Source organism: Scomber scombrus, chromosome 9 (assembly GCF_963691925.1).
Source record: "Scomber scombrus chromosome 9, fScoSco1.1, whole genome shotgun sequence".
Taxonomy (NCBI): domain Eukaryota; kingdom Metazoa; phylum Chordata; class Actinopteri; order Scombriformes; family Scombridae; genus Scomber; species Scomber scombrus.
Window position 1 is genome coordinate 10,016,309 of NC_084978.1, and position 23,942 is coordinate 10,040,250.

Sequence of the window (23,942 nt, forward strand, 5' to 3'; positions counted from 1 at the left end):
AAAAGAGGACAAAACTTCAACGAGAGGAAATCTTTTGTGCAAATTGTATGTTATGTAGCTTTTTTAAAACCCTGTTAGCATGCTTTATTTAAATGTTTCACAGACACACTAATTATAATAATAATTATTATTATCTTTTCTGTGGCTCACAGGTCTGAAGATATCCTGTTGACTATCAGACAAATAACTACCAAACAAGGGCAAATAACCTCTTGATAACAGTAAAATGTCCACAATCAGAAGGTGTAAATCTCAAACTGGTTCTCAAAGGCATAGAAACACAAAAGCACTCTCAAACACATTCATACACACACACACACACACACACACACACACATGAAACCAAGGTCCCTATGTCCGGTCTATTTATAGTTGAGTAAAATGGCTGTTAAGTTGTCCAGAGGCAGCCGGGGGAAAGGTAAAGATAATTGAATTTGTGAGAAGATATTAGTTAGTTCAATCAGCCAACTGTAGAGTGAGTCAGCCCACGGCTACATCTCCCCGTGGACTCGCAAGCTACACACATCAGATAGGACACATACTTATACACTTGTAAACTTTGCACTACACACTGGCATGAAAGTGCCCATTTACTGGACATATAGACATTAGCATGATTAGAAAACTACCAAATGAATAAGAAAATGGTCATAGGACAGGGGAAAATACCTATTTAACAAACTAAATGTACACCAAACTGAGAGTTTGCATGTGCCCGCACGTACAGATGCACAAATAGACATACTGTACACTGTATCTGTGTAGTACATGAAGTCATATTGGCACAAATACACAACAAAGCATGACCGCAAATGAGTGTATACTTGGCATCTCTCTTTCCTAATGTTTCTCTCTCTCACCACACACACAAACACACACACACACACACACACACACACACACACACACATGCACAAACTCAAATTACAGTTGTGTTATTATTGGCTTAGTGTCCATTCTTCATTATCCTTCATTATGGGTTTAACTCTACATTTGGGACCACAGTTCAATTATTTACGTACTGTTACACTAGATTAAAGCTGTGTGTGTGTGTGTGTGTGTGTGTGTGTGTGTGTGTGTGTGTGTGTGTGTGTGTGTGTGTCTGTCTGTCTGTCTGTCTGTCTGTCTGTCTGTCTGTCTGTCTGTCTGTCTGTCTGTCTGTCTGTCTGTCAAAGAAATGGTAGAAGTTTTAAGTTTTAGGCCAAGAACAACACTCTAGTCTCTGATCCTTCCTATCTCATTGTACTAGAATGATTACAATCACTTAATTTGTTCCTACCCTTTGTTTTTGTGTGTGTGTGTGTGTGTGTGTGTGTGTGTGTGTGTGTGTGTGTGTGTGTGTGTGTGTGTGTGTGTGTGTGTGTGTGTGTGTGTGTGTGTGTGTGTGTGTGTGTGTGTGTGTGTGTATAACATAGCTGCAAAGTTTGATTTGTCAAGCTGTTACATATGTTCTGTTTAACCCAGCTAGAAACCAGCCAGACCATCATGTGTCACTTTTAAAACAAAAAGCAGCAGGCTTACCATGATTAAGCTTCCTATTTAGATTTTTTTTTTTTTTTTTACATATTGAAGATGTTTATCATAGAAAGTATTACATACAACTTCCACTTTGTCGGTGCATTTACATGACTTTTCAAAGATGCTGCAGGCCATCCTATCTACATCTGTTCATAATTTCTCCATAATCATCTGAGGGGTTTTAATATCTCAGTGACCCGCCTGCAGGTCCTGAGCCAGATGTGGAAACACACGAGTGCAGCTGATTTTAACAGCTTCTGATCATTTGATAAGGATTATAAAGCACTCTTTAAAAGTGCTGAGTAGAACTGACCAAATGCCACACGTTCTCTTCTATGCTTTCTCTCTTCCCTCCTTTGGCCTTTACCTGTCTCAAACCTCTTCCCTCTGTCTGCCTGTCCCATGTCCTTCTCTCTTCACCTCTCTTTTGCTCTTTTCTATCCTCATGTTGTCATCTCTGTCCATTTTTGAATTTCTCTGTCCTTATCTTTATCCTTCCTTTCCTTATCCCACTATATTTTCCCCTTTCTCTCTCTCTAATGTCCCACTCTCTCTCTCTTCGCCCTCTCTTTTCAGGTGTTGAGGATAATGGTTGTCTTCCTACGTCTGGTTGTCCTGATGTCTGCACGTGCTCAGACAGTGTGGTGCGATGCAGCAACAGAGGGCTGCACTCTCTGCCCAAGGGCATTCCCAAGGACACCACTGAACTGTGAGTCCGGTGCACACACACATGCACGCGCACACACACACACACACACACACACACACACACACACGCACACAAACACACACACACACACAAACAGAAATGGGCATTTTTGTCAATGCTTACTCACTCGCAAACAAAGTCACACACACACACACACACACACACACACACACTCACACATTGCGGCAGTGCAATATTGATGCAGCAGTTTGCCCTCTGCTGCTTCAGGAACCAACAAACCATTTTGTGAAAACACGCACACACACACATGCAACACTCCCCCCACCCCTGTTTCCATGTACAACTAGTGACAGACAGTGCTGCAGGTACTAGTTTGCTTATGTGCGTTTAGATTTTAAAGTAATTAATGTGTTTATTATTGATAAAAAGAGATTTAAATCTATTTACAACATGCTGTACAGTTTAATACTCTGTAACGCTAACCACAAAAAGACTGCGAGAAGAATTACAGATGGCTGAGAAAGGACACAAAGTGTCCTTTGGTTATTTTCAAAAAAACTATTTTAAATATTACTTGACAAAATCAGTCATAGTTTGCAATGCTAAAATGCTAGGGATAGTAGCTAATGTCAACTGTGTAAAGATTTGTCAATGAAGGTTTTATTTTCATTATGATTTCCCTTTGTATTACAAATGATACATTGTGTAAATGGTTTAATCATTTTTGTTAATTCCAAGCTACTATGAGTCCTTGTAATGAAGTAAAAGGGCAGTAAAGTAAATATCTGTGATGTTCATAATTGTTTGATGTAAGGTAAAACAAGGGTAAAGCAACCTTAATCGAAATGAGGAAATTTAGAAAAAAGCTGGAACAAAATCTCTCACACATAAGGTGAATTATTACATGCGCATACACAGGCAAACGCACACACACACACACATTCACACATTCACAAACACCTCTAGCTGTGAAATAGGCCTGCTCTGCAGGGTCAATAGCAGTGATTAGGTATTGATCAGGTTGAAGAAGACACTCCATCATACTGTCCACATGACCTACTTATGACCTGAGAGGGAGAAAAACAGAGACCAGCGGATCATAAAATGTGTGTGTAGGTGTGTGGTCATAAGTGTATGTATGTTATATTGTCTCCTACACACCTACAAACACAGACAGATCAGTATCTTGTATGTTTGCTGTGGTCAGAACATGCATGTGTTTAAGTCTAAATCCTGCAACAGTTTTGTTGTAGTAATGTTGTCCTCCCGTTCAGTTCAGCAGGTTCCCATCTCAATACTTTTCATCTTTTCCCACCTTGATTTGCTTTATTCAGAAACATAATCTCACAACACCGTTCTACCTGTGCAGCATGTATAAAAGCTCATTTGAGATGGCATAGGTTGTTCTGGTGGTATACTTTTTAAAGTCTATGTTTAGCTTTGCTTTATGTCAAATTATTTTTCAGTTCAGTCTGTTGTTGCACTAACCGCATTCACACAGCACAGACACATCAGAAAATATGACATATAAGACACTGTACTCCTCTGTAAAATGAAACATTTTCATATGGAGGTGGATTTGAGATCCCCCTGTCCCACCACTGACACTCCTCTTCTCACCAACACAACCCAAACTTATAACTTTCTCGTCCTCTGAGTCCCATGTGACTGAAGTTGCAAAACCATTTAATGTTCTATATTGCTATTTTCATACCCCATAAGAGGCTGAGTTTGTGTATGAATACATATATGCATTACATATATTAACTATGCACCTTTCCTTGCAGGTACCTGGAGGGTAATATGCTGACATCCGTGCCCAAGGAGCTGGTAGGCCTGAAGCAGCTGTCGTTGGTGTATGTACAGCTCACATAACCTTGACCAGAATACACATATTGTGCAGCAAGTTTTGCAACCTAATATACATATATGAAGTGTATGTGTGTGTTTGTCTGTGTGCAATTATTGTATGTTTCCATCTATACAGAGACCTGAGCAACAACAGCATCAGTACATTGGGCCCGTACACCTTCAACAACATGACTCAACTAGCCACACTGTAAGTTACCGGGAGAACACACACACCTAGTCATGCATGCACACATCTCCAACCATGTCTTGGTGTTGTAAATGGAGCTTTCTCTCTCCTCTTTTATTTTGGTTCTGTCTTACTCTCTGTTTCTCTTTCTAGCTTTCCCACCTTGTACCCCAAATATCCCTGTACGTCACTCCCTCTCTTCCCATTCACCCCCTACTCTCTTTTCTATCTTGTTTCAATCGTCTTACTCCGTCTCTTTGTTAATACACACAGATCATGTTGTTCTCCTATCTCCCTTTTTGTCTCTTCTGCTCCACTCACCCAATGAGCTTGTCTGATTATGGCCTTATCTGCTTCATCCTCTCTTAAATGTCTCTCTTCTATCTTACATACAAATGATTTTTTATTGCTTTTGTGATTGTAGTGTGGAGTTTGCCATTCCTGCTTTCTTTTTAGCTTTCAGCTTATCTAGCATGTCACATGGATTTTATATCAACTTACAGGGTTCTGTGTGTCCAGGGAAAGTCGAATGAGCACGTTTGCTCTTTTCCAGCAACGCCCTGTTTCATATTTCATGCAGTTGCAATCATTCACGCCTGGGAGCTGCCCAGTGCAACCACAGCCTTCTCCTGTTAGCCCCAGATAGCATCCGTGGAACACTTTTTGATTTAAATGCCTTGCTCAAGGGCACTTTGCCAGCAGTTGAAGAGGTAGAGGAGATGGTTTCACCTTTCACTTTCCACATTGGATTTTCCAGTCTTTGAGTAAATCTGTTGTTTTACTGGCTCTAAGACACCTTTCGCTTAACTTCTAGGCCAGTTGTTCTCAATCTGGAGGTTCATTTTATTACATTTTTTCCCTCTTTCCTGTTAGAAGCCTATTGGCCTCTTGATAATCAGTAATCATAAAGCATTACTTTATTATAGGGCGTCATCAGACAAAAACTGCTTAGAACCACAGCTTTGGGCTAATATCATCTTAAAGATACATATCCAGTTTTCTCACGGAGCCTTAAAAAGTCTTAAATTAGGTTTTCAGGATTGAAGGTCATAAAATGTCTTAAAAACTCTTATTTTTAATTATGGTAGGTCTTAAATTTTGAGATGATGCCTAGTTGCATGAAAAATATTTCCCTACAGGATTCACTCATTTAAATTTGGTTTGATCTTTGCGATTCACTCCAGTCCAGCTCTTTCTTTAGTTTTTTGGTAATGTTTGGATCCACAGACCGCCACCTGCTCTCAGCGAGGTAACAGGAGTACCAAATGGTACAGATGATGCTCAGCTAAAAACAGTTGGCCAGAGGGTTCAGAGGAGACACAAAGTCCTCTGTTATTTCTGATAGTTGCAAGAATCTGGATAATAATGTTTGTGTTGCGGCCAATATGTGACACAAAGAAAAGGTGCAATATTTAATTTGATGACCGCACAGCCGAAGTTTGAAGGTTTAATGGATTGTTAAAGTGGATGAAAGGTAGATATATTGTAATGTGTATGCGTCGTAATGGGGAAAATTAATAGCCGACTCTGGGTGCAAGAACAACCAGAGCAGCATTATTGTTTTACACTATGAATTAAAAATGAACAATTCCAAGTGATGGAGTTTTATCTAATCTAATCCTGATCAGACAGTAACAGTCAGCTTTATATGCTAGGTTCATTATCGAGCTTGGTGCAGAATTAAATTAATATAGTGATAGCCCCATGAAACAACCAACGTTATCTCATTTGACCATCATCAAAATTCTTTCCACATATTTCCTGTTTCCGTCCCTTTCATTTATTGCTCAGCTCTTTTGTTCATTAGCAGTTTTAAAAGAGTAAAAATGAACAGTGGTACAATATGAGAGTTTGACAGTCCAAACGCCTCAGTTTTGCCTCTGGCAATTTTTTGGCTGTACCCAATTTTTCAACTTAATTTGAAATACGGCCCCCTTGTTAATTCTCTTTTGTTTGACCTAAGTGGCTACAGTTACTGTACCAAGTTATTGTAAAACTAGATCTGTGTTGTTACCTCCCATATCTTCCCTCTTATTTGTCTTTGTATCCTCTCTTTTTCTCTGCTTTGATTTTTATGTATTCAGGGGTGTGGTGTGAAAGACAAGAAAAAATAATTTGAAAAGAGTATATTGGAGAAAATAATGGTTGGAAAAACTGCATCGTTTTCTGCTTTCTGATTCCATTTTGTTTTCATCTTCATCTGCGTTTGCATGCCACATGTATGTTAAATTATGCCTGTGACCTTCTTAATGTCCTCTCTCCAACAGCATCCTGAGTTATAACCAGATTCGCTGCATCCCGGTCCATGCCTTCGACGGGCTCAAGTCACTTCGCCTGCTGTGAGTAGCACGCTTCATCTTCAGATGCCGCAGTGGATTCAATATTCAACACTCCCCTTTGCTAGTTATAGTACTGAGCTATATCAAAGTTTAATCACTCCCCTGGTGCCACGCTGAGTGCCATGTTTAGACCCAGTCACAAAATGAGTCACAGCCACCCAATCATTTGTTGTCTCAGGGTACTAAGAGAGATAAAAGTGACAATCTCTCATCTCCTCTTTAATACTCCCTCTCTATCTGCATGCTGTGGCCCTTCTCTCCCCTTATGTCCCACCACTCTGTCTCCCCCTCGCTCTCCTCCATCCATCCTCTCCTCCTTTTCTCTCTCTCTCTGTCTCTGTCTCTCCGCCCAATATTGTGTTTGATGAATCGACCTTCAGCCTCTGTTTCTCTCAGTCATCCATCTGGTTGTCCACCCTCTGTCTCACAAACCCACACACATGCACACTGTGTGTGTGCGAATATTTCTGTCTGACCATCCTCACACACACACAAACTGCAACACACACAAACATGAGCAGATACATCGCATTAACATGAATTGTATGTGTACTCGCATGCTAATTGCTCAATGACAGCATACTTTACTTGCTTGTCATATACATGCTACAGATGTATACCATTTGAAATGCATTTTCACTGTTAATTTCACTTTGATATCTTTCTAGATTGAATGAGTCTCTGGATGAGAGAACTTTGAGCTATTTCTCTTAAAGGGTCGGTTAACCCAAGTTACAAGTAAAATTATTTTTTCCACTTACAGTATCTCTGTTGGTACATTACCATGTAAATGGTGGCAGCATCATGTTTCACAAATGACTGTCAATTGCAAATTGCAAATAAATTATTTGCGAGTCTTATCGAGCTCTTACATTCCTATGTATGGGTTGCAAGGATGCTGTTTGTTTAGATTAGTGAAACTTGTCAAAATGAGAAAAAGGAGGGATTTATGTCATGTTGTAAATTTGGTGAAATTGGTCCTGGGATCACACACAAACCTCACTGTTAAGCAAGCAATATCTAGCATGGTGGTCAGTTGCAGTGGTGAGACTAAAGGCTGGGTTATGCTTGAAAAGAACTCATTCGTACGTCCGTTCACGTTGGAAGGAAAAGGTGTTTATAGCTGTTCAAGCTGTCCACATTTCCAACATCAGAAAAGTGTGCGGAGAGGAGTTCTTCAAAGATGTTCAGTCATCCAACAAAGACTTCTGATCAAGTATGCTGGCAGCTTAATGATTGATTTTTGTATTCATTGTATTAATGTCTGGAAAACACTAAGGTTTTGCATTGACAACTTTTGACTGAAACAACATGAACTAACGAATAGTGACCTAACACTTTTACATTGTATTGTTCTTTGTAGACATTTTTTCCTGAAACATAGCTAGCATTGTTGGTTCAGACAGGGTTTCACCCTCTGAAATGTCAGCTTTGTTTTTGGCCTTTTCTCTAAATATTGACCGTATCTCTTACAAGGTTTCCACCTTGCAGAAGTTTAGAGATTGCTTCTTTTTTATTCCTCTGTCCTCTCTTTCTTTCATTTTACTTGATGTTGCCGTGGGGACTGATCCCTCTCTGCCCCCGCATAGCAACTGGTTGCCAGGCAGTCATCACTGTCACTTCCTCATTACCCACAACCCCCTCTGGGCCAGCCTTTGCGCGGGGGCTGTTAGACCACCATACATAGATTCACAAACACACACACACACACACTGCAATGCACACAAACACGTAAAGTTATCCACAGACATTAAGCGCGCGCACACACACACACACACACACACACACACACACACACACACACACACACACACACACAATCCTGAGAATAGACATGCCACACACACAAATATGCACACACGTACACTTTCATCCACATCCACACACTCTGTTACACACTGACCACGTGGACGCTGAATTATGCCAACACACACAGGCACACATTTCCAATAGTGGTGGTTTGATAGCTGTCCCCTGCTACAGCCCTTTGCTCTAATGGAATGTGAACTTATATCCAGCAGGCAACACACTCAAATGGCAAGACACAAAGGACACACACTCTGCAGTCTCCGAGCCCTTTGAGACAAAAGTTTCCTACGCGCGCGCACACACACACACACACACACACACACACACACACACACACACACACACGCACACACGCACACACCTACAAGCACAAACACGTGCACGAAAAACCCAAAGGCAGTGGACAGAATTGCACATGCTGAAACCGATACACATCACAGCCTGCAGTTTGTCCCTATGACACAGTTTTTACAGGCACACACACACACACACACACACACACACACAGAGACACACACATACAAACCAATATGAGACAGTTTATATTCCATTCACAGACAAGGACAGACTTTATTGCTCAACAATGAAAATAAGCTTTCTGTTTATTTTGTGTTATAAATATCATAAATATTTCATCTATTTTCCATTATAGAAGGGGATGGTGGTGTGTCTGCTGCTGGGGAACCACAAATAATTTAAATAATTTAGCATGCACTAGTCAGTGTTAGACTGGTATAGTTTGCTGAATATACAGTATTAAGCAGCTGAGGCAGTTTAATTTATCTTCAGTATGATTAATATGACTTAGTAGGTTTATTTAGATATTCATTGAAATTGTGTCATAAGTGCACGTTTATCAATGGGCTGACTTTAAACACAACTGCAAGATTTTGATCTAAATTTAGAGCATTCAGTTAATACTATCAGCACTACAGAAGTAGTAGCAGTAATAATCAAAGAAATAGAGTAGATGAAGTACCACGGCAGCAGTAGTACTCATAGTACTAGGGAAAGGAAGAAATACTAAACACTTAATCCAAATAATTTATGATATAACAAATATTAACAGTAGGTCAAAAAATTGCCTCTTGAATATGTAGCAAGATCAATATTGTGTTTAATATTCAAATACACTATTGTCTTGCTCTTTTTCGTCTCCAGAACTCTCCATGGCAACGACCTTTCAACTATACCAGAAGGAGCTTTCAACCATCTCACCTCTCTGTCCCACCTGTAAGTACAGCACCATGTTTTTGTTTGTGTGCTGACATGGATTGTTTTGTTTTGTTTTGCTGAAACAGTAATGGTTTTAATTTTGTGTTTGTGTGTGTGTGCATGTAGGGCTCTTGGTGCCAACCCCTTGTACTGTAACTGTGATCTGCGCTGGCTCTCTCAGTGGGTGAAGGCTGGCTTTAAAGAGCCTGGTAAGAAGAAAAATCACATCATAAAATACTTGAAACCAAAACATTATATTTTCTGTGCAAACATCTGAGATTATGTTGACGAGAAGTGGCATATTATTGCTGTTTTCTCAATAAATTGTGTTTTAACAGGCATTGCTCGCTGTACTGGACCTCCTGACATGGCTGACAGGCTGCTGCTCACAACTCCACTCAACAGATTTCAGTGCAAAGGTTTAAAAAAACTCTCACTTCTTTTCTTCCTTTGACTTGTGCTCTAGTTTTAAAACTACATTAATTACTGGATTTACACAGACACAGCAAGGCACCCACAGCAAGATGTTTAAAATAAGGATAAGTGGCAGCTCGCATCTGATATACTAAGAATGAATTAGTTCTGCATTCTGACTTTTTAGATCATATACATTATTTAATTCTTGAACTTGTAAGTATTCTTGGCTGTCCACAGACCTCTTCTGTGTCAGAGTCACCTCACTTCTAGCCTGGGTTTTGTCTTTAGGCGGTCTGGTGGTCTTAGGTCAGATTTCAGGGTTTTGGTGAGTAGGGCTGCCAGTGTTTTATATTCACGTGTTTAAATGGACTGGGGTCTTCTTGTGCAATTTCTTGGCCCTTTGGTTTCCTTCCGTAATGCAAAACATTTTGAATTACATTCCCCATTTGTCTAAAAGTTAAAGTGCTTTCAGACAGCAAGTAGTTACTGCTGCATCTGACACCAGGCAATGTCGATGTTCTGCATTTTGAAACGGTGGCAGCAGGGTTGTACTCTATATTACAGTTTGATGCTATCTAACCTACTCTAATCTCAACATTTTTATTGGCCCAGAACGGATAAACAAACTTTGAAGCAGATGTCACTCAAAGAGCTTTTCTTTTCATTGGTTTATGTGTTGGTGAGGAGGTCTATAATTGAAGGAAGTCAATTGGTAAAAATGTGTGACTACAGAAATGCACCTGTATCGTTTACCTCAGTGTGGTTTCTGTAGTCACACAGTAACATTCTGATAGCAACTTTAGGGTGGATGAATATTTCTCTCTGTGTATATTACCTGTGTGGTAGACCTTATCCAATGCATACTGAAATGGGCTCCAGCAATGTGGATATGATTTAACCTGTGGTGTTTCTGACAAGACGTTCCTCCACTGAACACACTGATAAACATTTTCTCTTTTGAAATATGGTCATTGAGATATTGAATCCACTTTAGATTAATGTCAAGGCTCAGAGAAAGCAAACAGCTAAGATTAGGAGTGCTTATCATGTTAATTTGAGTGAGTGACTTTGAGTTGCCTCAAGGTGTTTGTGTATATATATCACAGTTCTTGTATAGTTGTTATATTTCTTAAATTTTGAAATTCTTTTACCAGACAGTGAAGCCTTTACTTGTGCATGAAGAATGTTTCAAATGCTCTGTTAGGTTTAGCACTAGTTCAACACTACTCTTTTAAAGCAGACTGCCTATGTTCAGAGATTCAAGTGAGTACCAAAAATCCCTATCCTATCATATTACGCTCACCCAGAGTACAGAAGCAGCTGACCTCTAACATTGCCTGCTTCAGGGATCTCTTGCTATTAGAGCAGAGGGGAAAAGAATTGAGGATTGGGCTTTCAACACACAGGGAAAAAAACAGACATCTTGAAAAGCCTTGTCTCGCACGCAGAATGAAACTGTATCACAAGGGCATAGTTTGTTGTGCATGTGTGTGTCTTAGGGATTACGCAGGTAGGTTTTCCAGACGAAAGTAGAAATATAAAATGGTCTGTGACTCCAGGTGCTGAGAGCAAACGTATACCTCACATCATCTCTCTCCTCAATGATTCAGATCCCCTCCTCCTCTTCTTGCAGCTTATACATGCCCCGGCTTCTGAAACAAATCACATTTATTGCTCTCCTAAGCTCTTACTTTCCTTATCCTGTGAGGCCTTTTCTTAGTACACCATCCATTAAAAGAAGAATGTGGGAGCGCCTTTTAGCACTGTATGACTAAATATGTATGTCTTTGCCTCTGACATCCTCCTTTGCTCTCATTGTCTTTATCCGTCCTACCTCCTCTTACTATATCTACTCTCTCCTGCTTCTCTTTCCCCCCCTCTCCATCTCTTTTTCTTACATCTGTCTCAGGTCCAGTAGATATCAGTCTCATGTCAAAGTGCGCCCCCTGCCTGGCAGCACCCTGCCAAAATAATGGTACTTGTGTGTCTGATGCCACTGGATCCTACCACTGCACCTGTCCGTTTGGATTTAAGGTGAGACACAATAAATATAGTAGTACAGCAGAGGGAGACTATTTGAAGTGGAAGGGGAGGTAACCTGCTGGGCTTTGATAATAGTAGAGCCAACTTTACATTCTCCCATAGCACTGCAGTTAACTAAACACTCTCATATATATAAGAGTGAATTTTCATGTGTACCAATCTATATTTTTAACATTTTTAGAAATGCTTTCACCTCTTGTTAGAGACTGGGTACTTGAATATGTCAGTTTAATTTCAAGTCCCCCTCTTGTCACAAATGTGTTTTCCTTGTTCTCTTCTCTGACTTGGATATTTGAGCTTCACTGTGCAGGTATATGATATGGTTATAATTATTTTTTATGAGCATGACATCATGTGTCCAGCAGTTTAACTTTGAAATGCGACATATTTGCACATCATAGAATCTGGATTTTTTTTAATGACGGGGTAGATTTCCTTTTTAAGGAATTTTAACAAGGAAATTGAACGTTTGTGGAAAAAACTAAAAAAACACAAAAACTAATTAGTTACCTAGTTAGTAAGTATATCAGCTTTTTGTGCATGAGTGTTAATATTTTAGCCAGTGTGGAAACAATAGAAACCAGCCTGCAAAATCCATCAGTGTTAGGGCCATGTTCCATCTACTTATCTCCAGTGTCAGTGCTAACCAACTTACACTGTCAGGTAACCAACCAGTATTTGGTCATTCCTCTTTATTTTGAAAGCCTGTATTCTAAAAAGTGTTTATAGTCGGCTTGTGATTCATGAAATTCACCAATCCACGTGTGCTACATAAAAATTCTGCACCTTCTTTCCCTGATTAATAGAATTGTCTGTATGTGTGGGTAACAGGTCCTAGATGGATAGCCATGCTGCATAAGCCTGTGGTATTAGCAGTATTATCAGGCTTAACTTCAGCCTTGCATGCATAATGTATTTACCTGTTCAATAGAGAAATGATGACTGCAGCTGGCTGCACTAAAGGTATTGACTTATCAAAAGACAAAGGGTGTAATAATTGTCAAGACCCCTGCATTAGGAAACACTTGCAAATCTACTGCTGAAGCAGAAATTTGCATTGAAGGAGTGTGTGTGAAATATATGTGTGTGTACGTCAGATTAACCCCCAGTTTGTTCTTGGGTTTGTATAGAGATCTGTTCAAGATTTCTGTGTGTGTGTGTGTGTGTGTGTGTGTGTGTGTGTGTGTGTGTGTGTGTGTGTGTGTGTGTGTGTGTGTGTGTGTGTGTGTGTGTGTGTGTGTGTGTGTGTGTGTGTGTGTGTGTGTGTGTGTGTGTGTGTGTGTGTGTGTTACATTCATGGTCTCATGTGCACACCACACATTCACACACCTCATAACCTTTGGGCTTTTACAGGAGGACAAAGCCTTAGTCTCGCCTTTAATTAAAACATCACTTGCCAAGGTCACAGACTGGGAAACGGGGAGTGTGTATGGGTGTGCCTGTGCTTGTACATGTCTGTGTGTATGTTTTCTTTTTTGTATCGGCATCCACTGGGACAATGTTAATTAAAATGTGTTAGAGGAATAAAAGAAGGAGCAGCAGAGAAGAAAGAGGGAAGAGAAAAGGGAGTGAGGGAGACTAACACTACAGGACTAAAAGTGAAAAAGGTTGATGTATAGGAGCAGAGAAAAAAATGTTGTAGGAAAGGGTGAAAATGCTGTGCTACAAATGGCCAGAAAACATCTGAAAGAAAGGAATAGGGACAAAGAGGGAGAGGTGAAATTAAAAAGAATGAACAAAACATAAACATAAAAAGCTACAGCAAGGAAGAAAAGAGAGAAGGAAATAATGAAGATGGATGAAGAGGGAAAACAAGAATAAGCGTCCCATTCTCAGCTTTGATCAGAGGAAGTGGGTGTGTTGGCGGCCAAAGGTTTTGGTGGTTTGAAATTAAAACTACAGCCGCAGGGCTAGATGTGGAGAAGCAGTGTGTGTGTATGTGTAGGACTCTGATACATGATACAGCTCCAAGTGAAAGTTGTTTATTCAGAAAACAGGTGTGTGGTGAGAAGAGCAATGAATCAAGCCAGTTAGCTGTGTCAGGCTTGTATGTGTGTTTGTATGCTGTGTGTGTACATACTTGCTTTTGTGTTGGTTTATAATTGCGAGTGTGTGTTGTGTGTGTGTGTGTGTGTGTGTGTGTGTGTGTGTGTGTGTGTGTGTGTGTGTGTGTGTGTGTGTGTGTGTGTGTGTGTGTGTGTGTGTGTGTGTGTGTGTGTAGCCAGTGTAGATTCATTCTAAATCTCTGCAGGGTATTTCCTTTCACCGCACATATAAAACTCATCATTCAGTCCTTAAACCGAAAATTGGGGCAAAACTCGAATGGAACTGGTTTTAGCTGTCTGAACGATTGGAGGCCTAGTTTGTTATACTTTTTTGTACACAATTGAAACATTGATACTTATAGGCAACACTATAGGTCACCACACCTTAGGTCATTTGTAATGAAAATGATGCAAAACTTTTTTTTTTTATATCAGTGATGACCAGTATTTAAAATACCCATCATTAAACAAGTACCCTCATAAAATCCAAGAACGAAATATGCAAATACATGTAAATGTTTGAAATATATGAGGATATAACATGTTCTAAGGTTCATAAGTCCAAGTCAGTTGTGGCGCCACCCTCACAGGCGCCACAACCAACTAGGAGTTTTCTCATGCAGTGGCAAAACTGATCCCTCAACAGCTTCCCTCCCCAAAAAACACTGCCAACTCTATTCAATCATCAGGCTAGCACCAGGAATTGAGCCAATGTCTCTGCCTAGTAAACATGTGCTTTGGGCCTTGCACCAACCTGTAACCCACAGTTTAGCTTTTTGTTCTCCATCATTACCATGTAGCTTATGACTGCCACTTCTTTTTCACCATCTATCATTGTTTCAATACTGAAATCATCTGTAGAAAAGTCAAATATTCAAATCTAACCTTCTTTACCTTGTCCTCTTTCCTCCTCTCATCACCTGCAGGGTCAGAACTGTGAGATACCTATCAATGCCTGTATTAGTTTCCCCTGCACTAATGGAGGAACATGCCACATTCAGCCTGGCCTTCAAGACTACTTCAGGTAAGAACATGATCTGTTATCATAATATGTCTTAGAAAATGACAAAGAGGTTGTGTTGTCAGTAAAGCATGTTGCAGCTTTTATCATTGAGAAAGGATTGTATTTGTGTGTGAATGAGAGTGTTTTTATGCTAAAAAAACTGCACAATTCTCTGGTTCCTTTTGCATTTGAAACCAGCACCATTAATTGAGTTGACACACTGCATGTAGAAGATCAAGAAGAATAAAACAGTTGAGTTGTTTCAATGGAGTCCTTTGGGAATCCACTTAGGCTGTGGGTCAAATCCCCTTTTTAGCCGCCTCTTTGTATTAGTGGAGACATTTTAAAAACCTCACCCTGTATTCTCATCTAAAGGGAAAATTAACTTTACTTCGCCCCCAGAAACATAGACAGCTTGATTAGAGTGGACAGTTTTGCCACACTGGACAACACATTACCCGAGATAACAACTTACTTTGACCGTATGATGTGTTTTCCTGCCTGTGTGTGTTGGGGGGTTAAACAGGAAGAAAGGAGGGGGAACCCCCATTTGGGCTGCTCATTAAGTCCTTGTGCCCTCTCTGACCTCCCTTGCCGCTGAAAGAAATGTTTTAAACTTCTGTCAATGTTCAAATCAGTGTTTCTCAAATGGTTTTGCATAAATCTGTCCACACACAGTTTTCATAATGGTAATCAGTTTGTGTTTCATGCACAAACAATGCAGAGCCACATACACAGTAAGGTTTACTTGTATTTGACAGATAGGTTTTGCTTCTTTTATTGCCAGTTGACAGATTTGCCAACAAATGACTTCAGAATACAACATTTGGAAAAATCAAGTGATGTTAACACAATTCAGTGCAAAGCAGTGCAAAGTCAGAAGTATCACACTCTCCCATGTGAATGGAATAAATATCCATTGGAGTAACTTTGTGTATCAACTGTGGAAAAACAAATTGCCCCTGAAACAGTGTAACAATTTTGCAATTTAGGGTTTTAAGCAGATGTATAACATGAGCAGAAACCCATAATTCATTATGTACTTGACCTCTTTAATCATCTAAATCAATCCAGAAATGGTCTGCCACACACGTTCACTCCTTTCCAAGAACTCTGTGCTTCACATTCATACAGTTTCACACATTCACACCCGGGAGCTGCCCAACACAATCACAGCATTTGACTCCTGCCTTCAGAGCAGCTCCACTGGAGACGTTGGGGGTCAAGAGCCTCTCAGTGGCAGTTGTTGAGGGAGTTGAGAAAGGGAAAGCATCACTCATTTGCTTTCCTACCCGTCTTTTCCCAGCTGATCCAGGGATTCAGAGCAGTAACTCATTTCTTGCTTGTGTAGGATACTGATGCAATCCTTCACACAGTCCATCTACTGATTTGTGTAATTATGAAGCAAATCTGTTCTTTGGCCATGACCTAGAATACTAAACACTATATTCCACTGTCCCTGATCATATTATTATTGGTCCTTTTTGGGCTATGAAACTAAAGTAAGAATGTCCAAACTATTTTGGATTAAGTGCCAAGAAATAAATTATAACTCTAGGAGTAGGTAAAAAAAAGTAATCAAAATGGTCACTGATGATTTAGAAATTTGACAGACTGTGTGTAGTATGCCATAAAGTACAGAATATTTTACATCTTGTGAACTCTTTGAACTTGGTAGTGAAATTTAATCTGTATGCTTAATAATTGCCTTTATTCAGATGCAAATACGTGTGTGTGGGCATGTGTGTGCGTGTGTGTGTGTGTGTGTGCGTGTGTGTGTGTGCGTGTCTGTGCATGAGCATCCTTGATTACGCCTGCCAGGATCATCAGTGTTTCTCCAAAACAGTCGCGCTTTGTTCCAGATGTATGACAAATAGCCACTTTGATTGAGAAAATTGTCATAAATATCTTAACCAGGTTTGTCTCTTTCTTGAGCCCCTTAACAAGGCCTTTGCCCTTTGAAAGGCTTTGATATGCGTCTGGCCTTTAACGTCCTGCGTGGTAATGCTATTAGGGGTCCCTTTGCCCTTTACAGATCTCCTCTTAATGTTAATACCAACACAGGTAGATACATGTGCCCTCTGACAAAGACTGAGAGAAAGACAGAAATGGTGGGAGACCAGACCCCTTTGACATTTTAACATATTACATAATCAGTTTGGGATATTCAATAAGTCCAATTAGCCTCAGTTCTTAGCAGGGACCCATTTGTCAAACTATATAGTTTAAATGTCAGGACAGGGATTTGATTGGTGGTACAATGCTCTATGACCCGGTCAGTGCTGGCAGTGCTCCTCTCATATGTCTTTGTCTTACTTACTTGCCCACTTATTCATGAAAACGCTTAATGTCATTTTTCTTTTCTTTTTTCGGTCTTACTCATTCTCTTACTTTGAGTTATTCCTCCTCTTTTTCCACTTTTTCTTATTCATTTTTCATAACTTTTTTTACCCCCTCCTTTCCTGTAGGAGGTATTGTAGAAAAATGATTGTTAATTTAGTAACTAAATTTAAGAAAATCATATATATATATATATATATATATATATATATATAAAAGTCCAAGCACACCCAAAGTCATCATGTATTATGTCTGAACTTGGAGGGATGATACATGGCAATGATACATACCAAAATGTATATACAAACAATGACAATAATTCATGTTTAAATGTTTACACTTGGCCGAAATGAATTAGTAGATAGCTTAGTCTAAAAGTAAAAGACTGTCTGATCATGAAACATGTAGCAAGCTCAAGCCCCCTTATATTTTTCTCTTTAGTTGGTAGAGAGTAACCAAAACAGGAAAATAATAGTGAATATTGGACCTACATTCATCATATTAGCTATATCAACTTAATAAGTTCATTATTTCTCAAGTGCTAAGTTTAGGCTAAATCACATAATGCAGCTTTAAGTGTAGCTTTTTCAAAACCTGCAGACAGAAAGGGTGGGGGGCAACCAGCAACTATCATGTAAGGTGTGGGAAGAGAGAGTAAGTGAGATAAGTGTTACTGTGAGAACAAGTCTGTGAGGCACCAAAGTTAGATTAGAAGAGTCATTTGAGTGAGAGTGAAATAAAAGGAATGAAAGATGAACAAAAGCTTTTACAGGTGCAAGAGAGGAGCACAGACAGGGCAGGAAAAAAAAGGATACTGTGTCTCACAAATAGCAGTGAGTGTATCTCTGTGTGTGCGGGTTGATAAATGTTGCAAACTTGTTCTGAAATGATTTCCCCTTGCTTACTATGTCACAGTGACCTTGCTGTAAAATCCCTTTCATCCTTTAAAAGGAACTCGACTCTATAAAGTGTAAAAGACAAATGCAAGAAAAGAGGGTCGTGAGAGTGGGTGAGCTGCTGAGTGCAGCTGTGGTCAGATTTATCAGTCTTTGTGTGGAGGGGGGGTTGTTTGCCTAAGGCAGTGTGTGGGTTTCAGTGTGTGAGATATGAAGAGTGGAAAGTGAAGATAGAGATGAAAGTCAGCAGCCATACCAACATGTACTCTGTTTCTGCTGAATGACTGAAGCCAAGCAGGTGTGGGCTTGGCGTGTACTTGGATGGGAGACCTCCTGGGAAAAACTTAATTGCTGCTGGAAGTGGTGTAGGAGGCAATCTTCCCTCTGGTCCTAATAAACCCGAATGCCCCAGTACAGTGAAGGGGACAGAGGATGCCCTCCTTTGGATAAGACTTTAAACCGAGGTTCTGACTCATAGTCGTCATTAAAGATCACATGGCACTTATCGCAAAGAGTAGGGCATTCCCTTTGGTCCTGGCAAAAATTTCCAACCTGGCTCGCTACATCTGACCCACTCATCATCCCCCACTGTAGCTGGCTCAATACTTCCCTCCCTCTCCATCTCAAATTGATGAGTGGTGAGTGTTTAGGCACAAAATGGCTGCCATGCATCACCCAGGTGGTGCTACACATTGGTGGTTGATGTGAGTTTCCCCCATTTCACTGTGAAATGCTTTGGGTATCAAATGCTTAGGCTTTCTTTCTTCATTATTGGACAGTAAATGGAGGAGGATCTCCGACTTCTGATTAATAAATGAAATATCCCCCCAAAAAGAAAGACGAAGATGACATGAATAAAAGGAATGATTGCTTCTCTCTAACTGTTGGTGCAGTGGAACATAGTCAGGGAGGGTAAATAGCAGCAGTAATAGTTTAAACTTTGAACTTTGAATTTTTACTTATGCTATAAAATCAGGCATGAAGTGGTGTTTCTTGTTGGACCACTAAATATGGATGTTCGGTGGCACGTGTGATGTGTAAGAACCAGCACAGGGTGGAAGAAAACCCTCCAGAATACAGTTTATATTGTTTTACTTCAAAGCCCTTATAGTACAATTTAAGGGGAAGTAAAGTTGAGCAGTTGATTGATTTTATTTCAAGTTGTGCAGCAGGGGTGTGTTCTTAGATCTGGCCTAGTCACCATCTAATATTGTACATTTTGTGGGCCTGTGTGTGTGTGTGTGTGTGTGTGTGTGTGTGTGTGTGTGTGTGTGTGTGTGTGTGTGTGTGTGTGTGTGTGTGTGTGTGTGTGTGTGTGTGTGTGTGTGTGTGTGTGTGTGTGTGTGTGTAGCTGTGTGTGTCCGCCAGGTTTTGAGGGCCAGCGCTGCGAGGTAAATCCAGATGACTGTGAAGACAACGACTGTGAAAACAACTCCACCTGCATTGACGGAATCAACAACTACACCTGCGTCTGTCCGCCCAACTACACAGGTACACACACGCACAAACCATCAATTATTAAATATTTCTGAAATCCCTCAGTGTTTCCATCTGAGTGGCTAGAAGGGTCACTAAGTCCATTCACTACTGCACACACACACAACATCATATTTTCCACTTTACTTGATGGTAAGTCAGTGATAGACAACCTCTCAGCAGTGACCTGAAACTGCTCCTGCAGGAGGTTGAAACAGCAGCCTCACAGGAGAGACAGAGAGGAAGAGAGGGAGAGAGAGGAAGAATGACATAGAGATGGCAAAGAAGGACGATGTACCAGAAGGAAAGGAAATAATAAAGATAGAAAGGAAAGGAGTAAAGAAAGGGCTGATAAAGGGCAAAGGAGAGAGACGGAGGGACAGAGAGAGAGGGAGCCCATACTTGGTGGAGTCCAGCAGAGCTAAAGTGCTGACTGGGAAGTTAAGTTTTTCTATCTATGACAGTGTCCTCTAAGACACACACACACACACACACACACACACACACACACACACACACACACACACACACACACACACACACACACACACACACACACACACAGCTGGTCCCCTTTGACACTGGATCCCAGTCAATACACACACACATACTATGTCATTATCATTATTGGCATACAGAAGCCTCTCACACTGCCAGGCACCTTACCACATACAGCTGTCATAGACACACGCACACACACACACACAAACACACACACAGCTGGTTCCTTTGGCTCTGAACCTATACTCAGCTCAGTGAACCAAGGCATAATCATCAGGTGTCACATTAAGACATTAAAAGTCCTTCGCTAGTCGCTCAGCTTTATCCAAACTCAGCAACCAGGACTGTCACGTCATATTTGCACCAAAAAGGGAGGAGGGGGGATCAAGATTTAAGGTCACAAGACCTTTTAAACAGCTGATATAAAGTTTCTGCAACTAAGGAGTGTCATTCCGAATTGAGAAATCCACAGTCTAAATTAATTAGACACAAGCCGAATGTGCTCAACAATTAAATGCCAATCTGTCTTTCAGATTATGAGATATAGTATCCTGTGTGCATTTTTACCCTTTTGGCTTGAAGACTGCAATAGACGAAAAGTCAGGAGGTTACCAAGAACATTAAGATCCATCAGCTGGAGACAATAAATTTGTAAAAGACATTCCATAAAAATCAGCATGTAGTTTTTAAAGAGCTTTATCACGGAGCAAAGTCTTGGAAAAAGGTACATTTTGGCCTGAAAGTGGTACTCTGCAAAAAGGTCACCTGATGAAGAACTATCCACTTGGGGACATGAATATCCAAACAAAATTTCCTGACAATCTAGCCAGTAGGTTTTGGGGTTAATTTCTATGATTCAGACGTGCTTGCCTATTAATTAGGCAATATTTTGTATATTATTTAAGTGCCTAAATTTACCTTTTGAGTCTTGCCTACACTGTTAATGTAATCTTAACATTTTAAAATCGCTAAATATGAAACGTGATAAATTTGTGTCGAGAAAAAAAGTACTGTCACGTTTTTCAGCCTCTGAACCTCATTTAACGTTGGCAGTATTTGGTTGGTAATTTGTTGAGTTGCTTCATGGCACGAGCCAGATAGAGGGTACTGACCTTCTTCCATTACGAACTGAGCTGCAGTAAGACTCTTTAAGTGTTTGGCAGTGGGGAAAAATTAAAGGCCAATTGGTAAATCACTCTCAGCATGTTTATCCTCTTCAGTAATCATCTCAACGATTCAACGATTGTAATTATACCAAAGTATCACAGTTAATTTATCCATGATAAATTAATGTTGGCATCTTTAACTAAGTGTCCAAAGTGTGAAACAGCCTGCCCAAGTGGCACTCACTGTAGATTAGACAACCTAAATGTACTTTCATAGCACACTCTTATGAACATTTGCTACAAATTTAAGAATGTCATGTCAATTCCAGCAGGTTCGGGAGTGTACAGCAGTTCACAAAAACATGCATTTTAAAATGACCTGAGAAAAGGGTTGTGGAGACAGACAGGGTGGGAGTTAGGCAGCAGGATTAGATTAAAACAGGCAGAGAACGATGGAAATGTGTTTGACCTTTCTCAGTCTCTGCTTCCTTCATATGACCAACATCAGCTACAACACATACCCTTTGATCCTGTGTGTGTGTGTGTGTGTGTGTGTGTGTGTGTGTGTGTGTGTGTGTGTGTGTGTGTGTGTGTGTGTGTGTGTGTGTGTGTGTGTGTGTGTGTGTGTGTGTGTGTGTGTGTGTTTAATAGTGTAGGACTTCTACATCAACTGAAGCCTTTGACAAGATAGACACACATATATGTTATCTTTTTCCACCCCTTATTTTCTTTTTTTCTCTTCTTCCATTTCTACTCTCATTTGAAATTGAAATGTGAAAAAGTTATACTTGCCTTCTCCTCCAATATCTTTTCTTCCTCCTTTATCTGTTGTCTGTCTTTCTGTTACTCTCCTTCCACTGCAAATGTCTTTCTCTCTTACATTTGATTGCTGTCACAGTGCTGCAAAAAAAACACAAGATAAATACATACAAACATACACTTGGTGGTGTACTCTCACATGGAAATCTCTTTAATTACTCAGAAAATAAATATTCAGCCTCATTCTTTGTCACCAGGCGACCTGTGTGAGGAGGTGGTTGACCCCTGTCTCCATGGATTCGACCCCTGTCAGCATGAATCAAAGTGTGTCCATGTTGGTCGCAGTTACAGGTGAGTGACAGCTTCGCAGGAGATTGACAATTTAAAAGGGTTAGAGGTCACAGGTCACATTATGAAAGTCACAGAAACTCTGAGATCAAACTGTTTGCATCCGAAAAGAGGTAAAGGAAGAATCAGAGTGATCACTTGTGCCCTGAGACTTCACTCTTCAACAGGAGACTACACAACCAGACAAACTCACACAAACATATTCATCCACAAACGCAATCTGAAACACATGAAACACATGAAATACATAGGTGAAGGTTGGAAAACAAAAACGTTCCTTTGACTAATATCATCATCTCCTATAATACCGCTGAATTTCATGAATTGTTTGACAACATATTGCCATTATCTTTGCCCTCATAAGTTAATATTTTGCTGCTACGTATAAATGGTGTTTCTCTTTAGGTTCATTGAATTTTCTTGTGGAATTTATCTAAAGGTTAAAACAAAACTTTAGATAAATTCAACAACATTTTTATGACACATCATATAAATTCTAAAATGTACGTACATTTATTATTAAAAGAAGGTTCAAACCCTGAGAAGCTGATATTTTTGAGGTTACAGTAGTATGTTTGTGGATCTGTGGAGTTTCACAGTGATCTGTACACATGCATATTCATGCACAACAGCCCACACATGTTTATCTTCTGTTTATTTTATATATAAACAATATGTTTTAAATAATTTAATGAATTAATCATATAAAATGTACAATTACTCATCGAGAGCTCTTCAATTACTGCCCATCAGAAAAAATCACTGGTAAAATGCAGTGTTTTACCCTTGAGTCATTGACACTACTTGGTTTGTACAATCATTTTCAATGCATAATGGAATTTGTATAAATGTGGAGTTTCCAATCTAAAAAATATATTGTGCGTGTATACTGTATAAATGTATAAAAGTGCAGCTTGGTACTCAATGTTCTACCCACATGAGCTGCAGAAAAGGCTGAACCTGTAACATCTCTGTACATTAAAATAAAATACAGTAATTGTATTTTTGACTTGTAACCATCTGTAAGCATTTGGCAAGGTCACAGTCGTCCCATCCTTATTTCCATGTCACTCTAGGTGTGAGTGTTTACCAGGCTATGTGGGCCAACACTGTGAGCAGGACTATAATGACTGTCTGGAGAATAAGTGTCAACATGGAGCAGAGTGTGTGGATGCTGTCAACGGCTATACCTGCGTCTGTAAAGAGGGTTTCAGGTGAGAGTCATGGAAACAAATCATGGACAGAACAAATCATTCAAACAGACACAAACACACCTACTCACTGCTGGGCCAGACTGGGAGGAGATACAGATGGCACTTCATAATCAGACACTTGACTGTCTGGACCGGCCCATCCTTACAAGAAAAGTGACAGTAAAGGTCTAAAATTCAGGCTGGCAAAAAAGACCTAGTTACGTTC

The 23,942-nt window shown here is 40.0% G+C and overlaps 1 protein-coding gene across 1 annotated transcript in view; it reads left to right on the forward strand.

Moving 5' to 3' along the window:
* The window catches only part of slit3 (slit homolog 3 (Drosophila)), a 248,981-nt gene that overhangs the window by 207,687 nt on the left and 17,352 nt on the right, over positions 1–23,942 (forward strand). The window contains exons 20-31 of the mRNA XM_062425664.1: positions 2,095–2,227; positions 3,976–4,044; positions 4,176–4,247; positions 6,494–6,565; positions 9,536–9,607; positions 9,716–9,798; positions 9,928–10,008; positions 11,916–12,040; positions 15,021–15,118; positions 19,685–19,824; positions 22,433–22,526; positions 23,600–23,737. Coding sequence (XP_062281648.1) covers positions 2,095–2,227; positions 3,976–4,044; positions 4,176–4,247; positions 6,494–6,565; positions 9,536–9,607; positions 9,716–9,798; positions 9,928–10,008; positions 11,916–12,040; positions 15,021–15,118; positions 19,685–19,824; positions 22,433–22,526; positions 23,600–23,737 — 1,177 coding nt within the window. The remainder of the gene's footprint in view (positions 1–2,094; positions 2,228–3,975; positions 4,045–4,175; positions 4,248–6,493; positions 6,566–9,535; positions 9,608–9,715; positions 9,799–9,927; positions 10,009–11,915; positions 12,041–15,020; positions 15,119–19,684; positions 19,825–22,432; positions 22,527–23,599; positions 23,738–23,942) is intronic.